The sequence below is a fragment of the Erinaceus europaeus genome, chromosome 7 (assembly GCF_950295315.1).
Source record: "Erinaceus europaeus chromosome 7, mEriEur2.1, whole genome shotgun sequence".
Classification (NCBI taxonomy): domain Eukaryota; kingdom Metazoa; phylum Chordata; class Mammalia; order Eulipotyphla; family Erinaceidae; genus Erinaceus; species Erinaceus europaeus.
In genome coordinates, this window is record NC_080168.1 from 55,606,098 (window position 1) to 55,620,446 (window position 14,349).

General features: G+C 37.7%; 1 protein-coding gene across 2 annotated transcripts in view; it reads left to right on the forward strand.

The window, feature by feature from the left end:
• Window positions 1-14,349, forward strand: part of PIK3C2G (phosphatidylinositol-4-phosphate 3-kinase catalytic subunit type 2 gamma) — a 361,732-nt gene that overhangs the window by 119,245 nt on the left and 228,138 nt on the right. For both annotated transcript variants that reach the window (XM_060194432.1, XM_060194433.1), the window contains exons 15-16: window positions 4,366-4,496; window positions 11,017-11,205. In XM_060194432.1, coding sequence (XP_060050415.1) covers window positions 4,366-4,496; window positions 11,017-11,205 — 320 coding nt within the window. The remainder of the gene's footprint in view (window positions 1-4,365; window positions 4,497-11,016; window positions 11,206-14,349) is intronic.

The window sequence follows — 14,349 nt, forward strand, 5'->3', positions numbered from 1 at the left end:
CTTTCTTTAAAGGATAAATGCATTTCTAATCAGACATCCACTTACTAAATACAAACCATACAAAGTCTCCCAATCTGATCTTTGCCAGAACTATATAAATATAAAGTTCATGAGTCGGGGGCAGAAATAGGGGTAGGAGATATGAGGGGAATTTTAAACTGAGAATCCTTGATTCTCCTCAGGTAAGGGGAGTAATTTCTTTAGGAACACAGATAATGACAAGTAGAATCACCACAAAATTTTCAAATATTAAAAAAAGCAGTATAGATACCCAGGAGTTGTAAAGGAATTTACCTTATAAAAGGAGGGAATACATGTAAATCAATCAACTATATGCAAAAAAAGTCCAAATAAATTCAAATAGTACATGCATAAAAGAACTCTTTAAGTATTTTAATTGCTGACATATAAAAGTGAAATACCAATTAGTAAGGGTATTAAGGTTAATACCTGCAATAACCAGCATCACTTTAATTATCATGCAGCTAAATTTAGAGCAGATGTTTTTCAACTCAAGATTATGAGATGTTGAGAAAATCAGAAGCAAGTTCAGCAGTCAGTGTTTTTATTTTATTAAGGAGTCAGCCTGGGTCACAGGGAAAGGCACGAGGCCAAAAGTTCAAAAATCTAGATTCTAGAATTCTTTTTTTGACAGAAACCTTTTTTTTTTTTTTTCCTCCAGGGTTATTGCTGGGCTCGGTGCCTGCACCATGAATCCACCGCTCCTGGAGGCCATTTTTCCCCCTTTTGTTGCCCTTGTTGTTGTAGCCTTGTTGTGGTTATTATTATTGCCATTGTTGATGTTGTTCATTGTTGGATAGGACAGAGAGAAATGGAGAGAGGAGGGGAAGACAGAAAGGGGGAGAGAAAGATAGACACCTGCAGACCTGCTTCACCGCCTGTGAAGCAACTCCCCTTCAGGTGGGGAGCCGGGGGCTCGAACCGGGATCCTTACAGACAGAAACCTTTATGACCTTAAACTAGTCAGCTGATTTTTTTAAAAAATTATTTATTTATTTTTCCTTTTGTTGCCCTTGTTGTCTTTTTATTGTTGTTGTAGTTATTATTGTCATTATTGTTGGATAGGACAGAGAGAAATGGAGAGAGGAGAGAAAGACAGAGAGAGGGAGAGAAAGGCACCTGCAGACCTGCTTCACCGCCTGTGAAGGGACTCCCCTGCAGGTGGGGAGCCGGGAGCTTGAACCGGGATCCTTCTGCTGGTCCTTGTGCTTTGTGCAGCATGCGCTTAACCAGCTGCACTACCGCCCAACTCCCTAATTTTTTTTTTTTACCTTTGTGCAATGAAAGGTTTATTTTATGCCTGTGCTTTCTTGAATTTCTTCATTAATGGGAAGTTACTGCCACATATGAGCTTCCCTGGTATAAAGGATGATATGACATAGAACCTGGTTCCTTCAAGTTAGCCAACTGGAGAGCTGGAGATGTCACCGTGGAAGATGTGTTGACTAGAAACAGCTGAATATAGTGTAGGTGACCTGAGGACGCACATGGAGACAGATTATTACAGAACTCCATCAACACCATAAGCAACCCAGCAGAGTGGCTGTAATACAGCTCAAGATGCAAGAGCTAAGCTGTAGTCAGTAGTCATTTTATTTCTTGTTTCTCTGCTTCCTCACCACCATATTTACAATAAAATTTGCTCTACTCTAGCCTATTTGTCTTCATTATACTTTTTAAATATTTTTTTCTATTATATTTATTTATTTATTGGCTAGAGACAATCAGAAATAGAGAGGGAAGGGTAAAATAGAGAGGGAAAGAGACAGAGATGTCTGAAGCACTGCTTGAACACTCATGAATTTTTCCCCTTGCAGGTGGAGACTGGGGGCTCTAACCTGGGTCCTTGTGCATTGTAACTCAACCAGGTGCACCACCACCCAGTCCAATATCTATTTTTTTGTATTTGCTTATTCTGCATATTTCATGTAAACAGTGCTAGCACAGTTCTACTACACCACTCTGCTAGCTTACTGCGTATAAATAGAAGCATGCAATCAATGTTCTCTTATGGCTAGGGTCTTTCATTTAGCATAACATATTCATGTTAATCCATGTTGTACCATATATATTCTTGTGCACAAATATGTGATAATTTGATATATTATACTTCTTAGTTTCTTTTTGATACATGAGTGATCCTCTGTCAGTGTTTCATCTTTCATATGTTATGAACCTAAATAGTTACTCTTTCTTGGACCACTGATAGAAAAAACAAGGCGTTCAGGGGGTGAGCAGTGGCACACCCAGTTAAGCACACATATCACCAAGTGCAAGGACCCAGGTTTGAGCCCATACTCCTCCACCTGCAGGGCGGTCTGCCTTATGAGTGGTGAATCTCGTCTATCTCTTCATCCTCTTTCAATTTCTCTGTCCTACCTAGTTAAAAAAAAAAAAAAAGAGTATGGATCATCTGTCAACGTCCATGTCCAGTGGAGAAGCAATCTCAGAAGCCAAATGTCCACCTTCTGCACCTCACAAAGATCTTTGGTTCATATTCTCAGAGGGATAAAAAATACGGAAGCTTCCAATGGGGGTGGGATACTGAACTCTGGTGGCGGGAACTGTATAGAATTTTAGCCCTCTTATCCCACAATCTTGTCTATCATTATTAAATCATTAATTTAAAAAAAGAAAAGAAAAAATTAGAAAAGGAAAAAATGGCCACCGAGATTCATAGTGCCAACACTGAGCCCCAGCAACTGGAAGCAAAAAAAAAAAGAAAGAAAGAAAATGGTGAGGAAAGACAGGGATTTCTACCAGTTGTCCTTAACTTTACAGGATAATTTTCCTTAAGTACAGATGCATTATTATCATGCCGTATATATATAGGATATAAAAATTAGATATCAAGATAGCATAATGGTTATATAAAAGATCTTTATGCCTGAAATGAAAAAGTTATGATAATTTTTTCCCTCCAGGGTTATCGCTGGGTGCTCAGTGTCTATACTACAAATCCAGTTCCTATGGTCATTTTTATTATTTATTTATTTATCTATTTATTTATTTGATAGGACAGAGAGAAATGGAGAGGGGAAGGGAGGATAGAGAAAGAAACCTGCAGACCTGCTTCACCACTTGTGAGACAATCCCCTGCAGGTGGAGAGCTGGGGCTTGAAGTCAGGTTATTGCGAGGGTCCTTTGCTTCATATTATGAGCACTTAACCCGGTGTGCTACTGCCCAGCCTCCGAGGTATGATAATCTTAAGCAACATGTTAAGCATGAACAATATATTGAAACAGCATTTTTAAAATTTTTATTCTTTTTACTAGAATCAGATTATTACTGGAATATAGTTTAATGGAAAGCACATAGAAGAAAATAAAAGGATCCTTATATTCTAATCTTGACTATAAATCTTAACTACAGAGTAAAAGCAAAAAAAAAAACTATTTCCTTATATACTTGCAAAGCATATATTTAACAGAAAACTCTCATATCTATAGCTATATATATTTATAAATATATACATCTATAAATTACATATATTTATAAATAGATATCTATAAATGGATATACATATAATATATTTTTTCAAAGCAGATAATTAAAAGAAAACTCTTATCTATAAAGTGGTCTCCAGAACTACAGACATTTTGAAGTATAAAGCAATATATAGTAGATCTATTTTCCTAAGTTACAAATGAAAAATTATAAGTACCATCTATACTTTTCATCCTTTCATATTAGGAATTTATTTTAACATTAAAATGTATTAGAAAGTATTAAGCAGAAATGAAGCAAACTTAGCTTTATGAATGCTCACAGATTGTGTTTTTTTTTTTCTGAGATAACAGTATGAGTACAAATATATTAGAAATAATCAAGACTTTCTTTCTCTCTTTCAATTTTCTTCTCTAAAGCACTCCTTAGTTCTGGCTAATGGTGGCGCTTGGGAATGAACTAGGGCTTCTTATATGCAAGTTCTCTGCACAACCTCTGTGCTATTTCCATAGCTCTACTATGTATATTTAATTATGAAGTCCAACCTGTAATGAGTAATTTTAATGAATCAAGTTATTATCTTATTTATATTTTAATATTTATTTAACCCATAAGAAACACACACACACACACACACACACACACACAGCAGAACCTCACTCTGCATATGTGGTGGTGGCATCAGATTCCAGGGCTTTTGCTCATACAAGTCGGGTACTCTACAGGCTGAACCAGCTCCCTGTCCACAAAAATTTACCTGTAGTAAATGCCCGAGGAAATATTAGGATTTTCCTTTAGTTTGTACAAATCTGAGGTAAATGTCATCAAATTCAAAATGCATCAAATGCATTTTGAATCATCTACTACATGGCAAATCATTTTTTTTTTAATTTCAGATTGATTTTCCAGCTCCTGAGTGGGAGTTCATGAAACTGGATTCTGAAGAAGACAGAAGTAATATAGAAGAACCACCAAGAGAGTGTATAAAACATATTGCCAAACTTGCACAGAAACTGTCTCCCTTACTGTAAGTTGTCCTGGACTTGTAAGTGAATTTTGCCTGCTATTCATAAGACCACCATACATGCTTGAAACACTTATGTCATTCTTATAGAATGAACCTTCCTATATCTTGTATCTTGCAAAGACACATTTGCTGGATGTTAAGTTAATGTCTAGGATGTAAATTAGTAATCTTATATGTATTTAACTTTTTTCCCCTGGCTTCTAGCAACTTTAACATCAATCAAATACTAGAAATTATTTAGTTCCAGAGATGACAGTAACTAGGTACACAGTAACATTTACCAATTTTAAACCATTGCTCAATCATCCTCAAGCAGGTTTTTAAAAGTCAATTAGTAAATAAGAAAAAGTAAACACTAACTATTATGGTATCATTTAAAGAACAGTAAGAGATGCTTTCATAGTGCCAAATTAATGACTAAGCAATATTTCAAGTTTGTCAGTAATTGAAAACAAAATCCTAAGAAGAATTATAAGAGGATTGCTGGCACTTGTTCTTACTCTGTGGTAATATCTTAGCCACTGTAAATTACTCTTACTAATAACATGTCAAGTACAGAAAACCAAGTCACTATAAGATATAAAACATGGCAAGCCACTTTATTCCATGATTGAGAGATCATTTCAAGTTTGGTTTTTTTGTTTGTTTTTTGCCTCCAGGATTATTGCTGAGGCTCGGTGCCTGCACCATGAATCCACTGCTCCTGGAGGCTATTTTTTTCCCTTTTGTTGCCCTTGTTGTTTATCGTTGTTGTTATTATTTTTGTTGTTATTGCTATCCTTGTTGTTGCATAGGACAGAGAGAAATTGAGAGAGGAGGGAAGACAGAGAGGGAGAGAGAAAGACACCTGCAGACCTGCTTCACTGCCTGTGAAGCAACCCCCCTGCAGGTGGGGAGCCAGGGGCTCAAAATGAGATCTTTGAGCTGGTCCTTGTGCTTCTTGCCATGTACGCTTAACCCGCTGCACTACTGCCTGCCCCCCACCGCCCATTTCAAGTTTTTACAGAGAAGTTTTTTGATATGAGGAAACAAGAAATCAAATTAAGTAAATAGAGAATCCCATCAACTAATAAACTGGAGCTATTTTAGGTTATTTCTGGAATAAGACTAAACAAGGGCCATCCCACTCTAAGGTGTTTAAGGTAACCGAAAGTTCAGTTCTGGAGGCTGGGAAATAGCTCACTTAGTAGGGGCATGCTTTGTCATGTTTTTGACCCAGGTTCAAGCCCATACATACATGGGAGTGCCACAGCATATGACAAAGCTCCAAAAGAGCTACTGCTCTTTTGTCTATATCTATCTGAAAAATATAAGCATGGGAAGGATGACCAGGTACAGTGGAATTATGCTCTAGGGGAAAAAAAAAAAGCTGTATTGCTCTCAGCTTAGGCTTTCTCTCCTTCTCAAGTAAATGACAATAGTTTCCTCTGTATGCTTCAGATGCACCGCTTCTCCCAAAGCCAAGTCTTTTATTTGGTATCCCCTCTGTCTGCAGTTCTACTCACTCAGCTTTTCTCATGCTGTAGGTCTTCACTTAACTATGATCTCAGAGGTGTCTTTGATTATCCTATCTAATGAAGTTTTTGTTTGTTTGGTCACTGGGGCTTAGTGCCAGCACTATAAATTCAACACTCTTGACAGCTATTTTATTTCTCTTCCTCCTTCCCTCCCTTCCTTCCTTCCTTCCTTCCTTCCTTCCTTCCTTCCTTCCTTCCTTCCTTCCTTCCCCCTTCCTTCCATCCTCTTCCTTTCTTCCTTTCTCCCTCCCTTCCTTCCTATTTTTGATAGGACAGAGATAAATTGACAGAGGAATGAGAAATAGAAAGATGAAAAGAGGGGGGTCAGGCGGTAGCACAGCAGATTAAGTGCACATGGTGGAGAACAAGGACCACTGTAAGGATCCCTGTTTGAGCCCCTGGCTCCCCACCAGTAAGGGGTCCACTTCACAGGTGGTGAAGCAGGTCTGCAGGTGTCTATCCTTCTATTTCTTCTCTGTTTTTCCCTCCTCTCTTGATTTTTCTCTGTCCTATCCAACAACAAGGACAGCAAATAGCAACAACAACAACAATAAACAACAAGGGCAACAAAAGAGAAAAAATGGCCTCCAGGATAGGTGGATTCTAGTGCAGGCACCAAGACACCTGATGACCTACTTCACTGCTCCTGAAGCATCCCCTCCTGTGCCTTTGGGCATGGTAATAGGTACACTTAACAGGGTGTGCCACCACCAGACCCCCTCTTTGTATTTCACCAGAGCACTGCTCAGCTCTGGTTTATGGTGGTACAGGAGACTGAACCTGAGACTTTAGAGCCTCAGGCATGAGAGCTTCTTTGCATGACCATTCTGCTATCTACCTCTGCCCCAGGCATTTATTTTTTTTACTTTCTTAGTATCTTTTATGATATTACACTTAACACAACCTGTTATCAGCTCATTCATTCATGTGTTTGTCCTCTTCTTGTTCTCATTAATTTAAAGGAATTGAGAAAGCAAGAATCTTACCCATCTTGTTGATCACTTTTGTTTATGGCTATATACCCTTTGATAAATAGCTTGCACAAAATAACCTCTGCAACAGTGTGCAAAGTTTCTTTACATATTATCTGTCTAAAAATTACCTAAAAGATATCCGGTACACAGCTGGGTGGGTAGCAGACTGCAGGTTTCAGGCAGATCTACAAAAAGGCAAGTCTTTGAGCATACTGACTCAATTTTTAAAAGAAAATTAAATATATATATATATATAATTTTCTTATATATATATAAAAGAAAATTTCATATATATATATATATATATATATATATATATATATATATATGTCTAATTGGTGGTTCTCATGCTCAACAACCTGATCCCACCCGCAGGGCCAGGGGGAGTGGAGATGGAGTATAAAGGAGTGGAGAAATGCTTCAGGTGTTTCTCCCTCTCCTCCCTCCCTCTCTGTTTCTGTATGTCTCTATAAATAATAAAATAAAAGATACCTTAAAGATTGAATATCATAAAAAATGCTTATATCCATAATTTCTACTGTCATCTTTTTGGTGAAGCTTATATTTCTAACTAAATAATAAAAAAAAATGTAGGACATTATATTGTATAGTATATACGTGTGTCACACAAAGGATAATATATCTAAAGTTAGAACATTTTTACTTTGTTTTAAAAATAAATTTATATTTATAGAGGCTAAAAGGAATTGAGAGGGAAAGGAGAAGCTAGAGATAGACAGAGAATAACATCTACAGCAGGTAGGCACCAGGACTTGAACCTGGATCCTTGTGTACTATAATGTGTGCACTCAGCCAGGTGCACCATCACCAGGCTGCTTAAAATTAAATATTTTAACATAAGAATATGCCATGCTTTGAATTTTTAATTGTTTAAACAAAAAAGAGTCAAATAACAATAAGCACAGTAACTGTAAGTAGTAGAAATGTTTTTAATTAACCCTAATGAATTTTAACTTGTTTTATATTTCAGTTTCTATCAGTATTTGACTGAACAATTTACACATCAAACAAAAAACACTTTTCTTGTTTCACCCTCTCAAATACATTAATGTTCAGTACAGTACAGTTTCATTCTGGATTGTGAAACAGATGGGGAATTGTCTTTGATGTGATAAAAATTGTGTTAGAATCAGATTAACATCACTTTCAAAATACTACATGTTATCATTTACCCGATGACTCGATTATTTTTTCTTTCAAATTGCTTAAACATAATTAGAGTGATAGAGTTCATGTTTAATGAAACTTAATGACAAGTAGCCTATAATATTTGAGAAACTTAAAAAATATATTTTTTAATGTTAAGAGTGTTTCCAGATAAGAATTCCCCAAACAAAAATCTAATAAAAATTTTTGTTTTGAAAAACATAAAGCCATCCACTTACAGCCATAAAGGTAATAGTCGCCCAGATTAAAAAAAAAAAAAAAGTGAAACAAGAAAAAAAAAAACACAAGAAACATCAGGTTTTAGATATTAAGTAGGATTTGAGGCAAACTCATTGATAAAGTGCCTTTCTGTGCAGTGGTGTTTTCCACATCTTGGCTTTGGGAGATAAAAGCAAACAGAGCATGCAGGTCTAGTTGAAGTTAGAAGGTGGGAGTGGGGCAGAGATCAAAGTTTAATAGTTCTGAGGCAGCTGGAATTTACAGAGCATCCTACTGAAGAGAAGGAAAGGGCACAGAAGAGGAGCTACAGAAATATATATTGCAAGGGAGTCAGGGATTCGGGCCATAGCACAGCAGGTTAAGCGCACATGGCGCCAAGCGCAAGGACTGGAGCAATGATACTGTTCAAGCTCCTTGCTCCCCACCTGAAGGGGGGTTGCTTCACAGGCAGTCTGCAGGTGTCTGTCTTTCGCTCCCCCTCTCCATCTTCCCCTCCTCTTTCCATTTCTCTGTCCCATCCAACAGCGACGACATCCATAACAACAATAACTACAACAATAATAAGAAAACAAAAAAGGCAACAAAAGAGGAAAAAAAAAGAAATGATCTTAAAAAAATAAAATGGGGGGTTGGGTGGTAGTGCAGCAGGTTAAGCGCACATGGTGTCAAGTGCAAGGATGGCATAAGGATTCAGGTTTGAGCCCCCAGCTCCTCACCTGCAGGGGGTCACTTCACAAGAGGTGAAGCAGGTCTACAAGTGCCTATCTTTCTCTCCCCCCTCTGTCTTCCCCTCCTCTCTCTATTTTTCTTTGTTCTGTCCTATCCAACAACAATGACATCAATGGAAACAATAACAACAAAATGGGAAAAAAAGTGGCCTCCAGGAGCAGTGGATTCATAGTGCAGGCATCGAGCCCCAGCAATAACCCTGGATGCAAAAAAAAAAAAAAGAAATATATATTGTAACCTCAATATTTAGTTGAATACTCAGATGCTTATGAGTAGGTAGTGCTTCAAGGAGGTTGGACAAAGAACCACTATAGGAAAACTTTTGAGGCCTCAAAAGAAACTGTAGAAACCTAATCACCTTTAAAATTCTTGGGTAATTCTCCTGGCCCTTCTTAGGAATTTTTGCTAATTCAGGCTGAGCAAAAACAGAATGTCAAGTTTGGAGGAGATAGTGTTCAAAAGCTGTCTTTGTTGTGTGAGAATTGCTGTCCTCCAGCTGAACTGTGATTTTGAATGCTTCAGCTGGAGGGTGAGCAAAACACAACAGGAGAAACTGTCAGAGAATCAATGGGCCCACACTGAATTTAGAGATCTTGTTTGGAACAGCTCTCTAGGGGGTATTACTTGGGCATTTAAAAACATCTGAATTAGTGGCATTTTACTAAACTTTTAGTGATCCTTAATATTTTAAAAGCAGAATGGAAATCAGTTTTTGAAATTAAGACTAAAGAGTTATTTTTAACTCTGATCAAGCTTATATTGAGATGAAAGAATCGCGTCTTTAAAATATGATATTTGAGGTCTAAGTTAAATTGTAAATAAAGAAAACAAACTTTATGGGGCTGGGCTGGTACACCCAGATGAGCACACAAGATACCATGTGCAAGGACACGAGTTCGAGCCCCATTCCTCACCTACAGGAGGGAAGCTTCACAAGAGTTAAAGCAATTCTGCAAGTATTTCTCTTTCTCTCTCTCCATTTCTTTCTCTTTCTTTCTTTCTTTCTTTCTTTCTTTCTTTCTTTCTTTCTTTCTTTCTTTTTTTGTTTGCCTCCAGGGTTACTGCTGGGGTTCGGTGCCTGCACCAGGAGTCCACTGCTCCTGGACACCATTTTTTTCCCATTTTGTTGACTTTATTGATGTTATTGTTGCCATTGATAATGATGTTGGACAGGACAGAGAGAAATTGAGAGAAAAGGGGAGACAGAGAAGGAGAGATAAAGACAGACACTTGCAGACCTGCTTCACTGCTTGTGAAGCCATCTGCCTGCAGGTGGGGAGCTGGGGGCTCAAACTGGGATTCCTATGCCAGTCCTTGTGCTTCGCACCATGTTCACTTAACCTGCTGCGTTACCGCCCGGCCCCCTCTTTCTTTCCATTTCTATCTCTTCCCTCCCCTCTCGGTTACTCTCTGTCCTAACTAATAAAATAGAAAAAGAAAATGAAAGAAAAAATGGCCACTAGAAGTGGTGGATTCATTGTGCAGGTACTGAGCCCCCGTGATAACCCTGGTGGCAATTAAAAGTTAAAATAAAGAAAACAAACTTTTGGTTTTCTCTGTTCTAAACAGTGTTTGTAGACTTATGGTGAACTTGTTTTGATCTAAAGATCAGTTTTGTCAACCAGAAATGACAGTTTTAAGTGGAAAGAATAAGAGGGAGGGAAAATAAATGTGTATTTTCTGAACTGTGGGTTGTTGTTGTTTACAAAAGAATAAGGAATGCAGGAAATATGGTGATGTAATAGCCTATCAAACTGTCCCAAGAAGATAAAGAACTTGTATTTCAAAGAAACTAAAATAAAATGCTAAGAACTAGTTTTTGTACTTTGTTTACAGCCATATTTGTTAGTATAGCAGACTCAAATAAATGACAGTTCCAATCTGGTTTTGCAGACTCTCAGAGGAAAAGAGAAGATACTTATGGTTTTATCGCTTCTACTGCAGTAATGAAAACTGCTTCCTTCCCTTGGTCCTGGGTAGTGCCCCTGGTTGGGACGAAAGAACCATTTCAGAAATACATGTCATTTTGAGAAGATGGACATTTTCTCACCCCTTGGAGGCACTAGGACTTTTGACTTCCAGGTAAGACTTGCATAACAGGCATGGAATTTGTGTTCAAAGAGAAAAAAAAAAATAGAGGAATATATGATTAATTCAACAGTTACTCTATTTGTTCCCAAGTTCCATAACTGTGAATACCAAACTTAAATAAATATAAACTAAAAGTATGCATTTTAATAAAATCAAAGCTATGTCTTCTATACCAAATGCAAAGAATGGTATTTAGTTTCAACCATGAAAGGAGTCTAGATACTCTTACAGAAATAATAAAATAATAATACAAGAAAAGAAAATTTTACTTTGCTTCTCAAAGGAAAATCTCATTAAGGGGCCAGGAAAGCACACACCTCCCCAGGCACAAAGTCCTGGTCTAGCACCAAAGGAAGCATGACAGATGCTGCAGCAATGCTGTGGTGTTTCTCTCTCTCATTGCTCCCTCTCTTCCTCTACCCATCCCTCCCTCCAAAATATCGTGAAAATAAAACTGGGCTTGGAAGTTCTCTCAAAGATACTGTGTATTTCCCAAAGTCTTGGGTTCATTTTTCATCACCAAAAAGAAAAAAGAAAGCATTTCCTTTAGAATTGGGACCATATATTTTTTATTTTTCAGAGTGAGTCAAGACACCACACTAAATAGGTGCATAATTAATATTCCACTCATAAAGATAACAAAAACATGTGGGGGAAGCCCTATATTTTATATGTTTCCATATCTTTTATCTCCCATGACTGGAAAATGCACTGGTGGGAGTGGAACAATAAACAAATAATGTTCTCTTCTAGGCAGAAAAACATGTAGGAACCAGTGTGGTAGCTAGCTATGGTTTGGGAGAAGCAGTTCTTTCTTGGATCCCATTTTTACCTATTAAAAGGCAATAAATAAATAAATAGGAATATATATGTATATATACATATATATATATCTGTCCTGATAGAACAACTCACTGATACCATCATGAAAATGCTTGCTACTCAAAAGCCAGAGAAGAATTGTAAAATCCCATTATTTTCTGAATTCCCTCTCAAGGTCCTGAGGGAAGGAGAAAATGGCGGATGAAACCAATACCAAGGACTTACTTGTTTCATAACTGGTTTATTTAAGGTTATGTAAAACTCAGTCCCATTTTTTTTAGATTTTTTTAAATATTTACTTTCTTTTTGTTGGTTGTTGTTGTTGCCCTTTTTTAAAATTATTGTTGTTGTAGTTGTTGATGTTGTTGTTGTTGGATAGGACAGAAAGAAATGGAGAGAGGAAGGGAAGACAGAGAGGAAGGGAAGACAGAGGGGGGGAGAGAAAGATATCCACCTGCAGACCTACTTCACTGCCTGTGAGTGACTCCCCTGCAGATGGGGACCCGGGGGCTTGAACCAGGATCCTCACGCGAGTCCTTGCGCTTTGTGCCACATGCCCTTAACCTGCAGCGCTACTGCCCATCTCCCCCTCAGTCCCATTTATTACAATTATTAGAGTGGGAAAGAGGGAAAGAGAGTGTTGTTTCTTAATTAATTGTCACTAGTTTTCTTTCACTTTTCCAAGCTCAATATTTATGAATTATCTTACATTACTTTTTTGTTTGTGAAGGTTTTACTAGTATAGCAAAATTTTTATTAGTAGAACCTGCAGATTTTTCCTTCTTATTGTTTATCCTCTGTGATTTTTTTTTGTTTTTGTTTTTGTTTTTATTGGTAAGTTGATGGTTTACACTACCGTTGTTGGCACATGGGTACAACTTCTCATCTCACCAAGATAAATGTCTACAAAGCGCTCACTCTCCCAAATCAGGTCCATTTTTATGTTCAGGACCTGAAAGCACCCATCTACCCTGTCCTTCAACCTCTTCTGCCCTCCTCCCCCACAGTTTCTTGCTTTGGTGCAGTCAGTATACCACTAGTCTAAGTTTCACTGTGTTTCCCCTTTCTGTTCCTATTTCTTAAGTTCTGTCCATTAGTAAGATCATGCCATATTCATCCTTCTCTTTCTTGCTTAGCTCACTTCACATGATTCCTTTAAGCTCCATCTGAGATAAGATGAAGAAGGTGAATTCATCATTCTTAATAGCTGCATATATGTATATATATCACAAAATTCTTAGCCACTCATCTGGTATTAGACACCTAGATAAGCTTCTAAGTTTGGGCTATTACAAATTGGGCTGCTAGAAACATATGTAAACACAAATCTCTTTGCATGAGTATGTTTGATTCCTTAGGAGACAGACTGGTCATACAAAGTGCCAGTTCATTTCCAGCTTTCCGAAAGTTCTCCAGACTGCCCTTCACAGGGTTTGACCAATTTATATTCCCACCAGCAGTGCATGAGGGCTCCTCAATCCCTTTAACCTCTCCAGCATCTGTTGATGCTATTCTTTCTGATATATGGCATTCTCACAGGAGTGAAGTAACTTTATTTGCATTTTTCTAATAATCAGTGTCTTACAGCATTTGTTTCCATATCTGCTGGCACTCTGGACCTGTTCCTTAGTGAATATTCTGTCTGTGTCCTCTCCCCACTGTTAAATGGGATTGTTTGGATGTTGTTGTTGCTGATTTTACTGAGTTCTTTATGTATTTTGGTTATTAACCTTTGGTCTGATGTATGGCATTAAAAAGTGCCAGTCCCTGTTTAGGGCACCATTTGCCAGGCTGGCTTCATGGGCAGTAGAGAGATGACCAGGGACTCATGGCTGAGCTGGGAAGCAGTATCTTGTTTATTAATCAGATACATCTGCCTTTTATGCATCTCTTCACTGGAAGTGGTAAGGGAAAGGAAGTGACTAGGAGAGGGGGTGGGCCAAAAAAAAAAGAGCTTGAACAGAACATAGAAAGCTTCCATCTAACCAGTGGTGATTAAACCAATACCCTTCAGGCAGGGTGGGACCCCGGTAAAACAGTGATTATGTAAATAGACTATAATGTCAAGCAATGCAACAGAAGGGGTCTTAGAAGCAGAATTTAGAAGCATACCAACAAAAAAGTTCTTTCATTCTGTAAGTCTCTCTGTCTGCATGATGGTTTCTTTTGCTATGCAGAAGTTTTTCAATTTTATGTAGTTTCATTGGTTAATTTTTTGGTTTTGTTTTCCTTGCAAATGGATTGGAGTCATTAAGGACACTTTTAAAACTTAGATCCAAGAAGAATTTTGTCAATGTTTTTTTACTTCCTTGT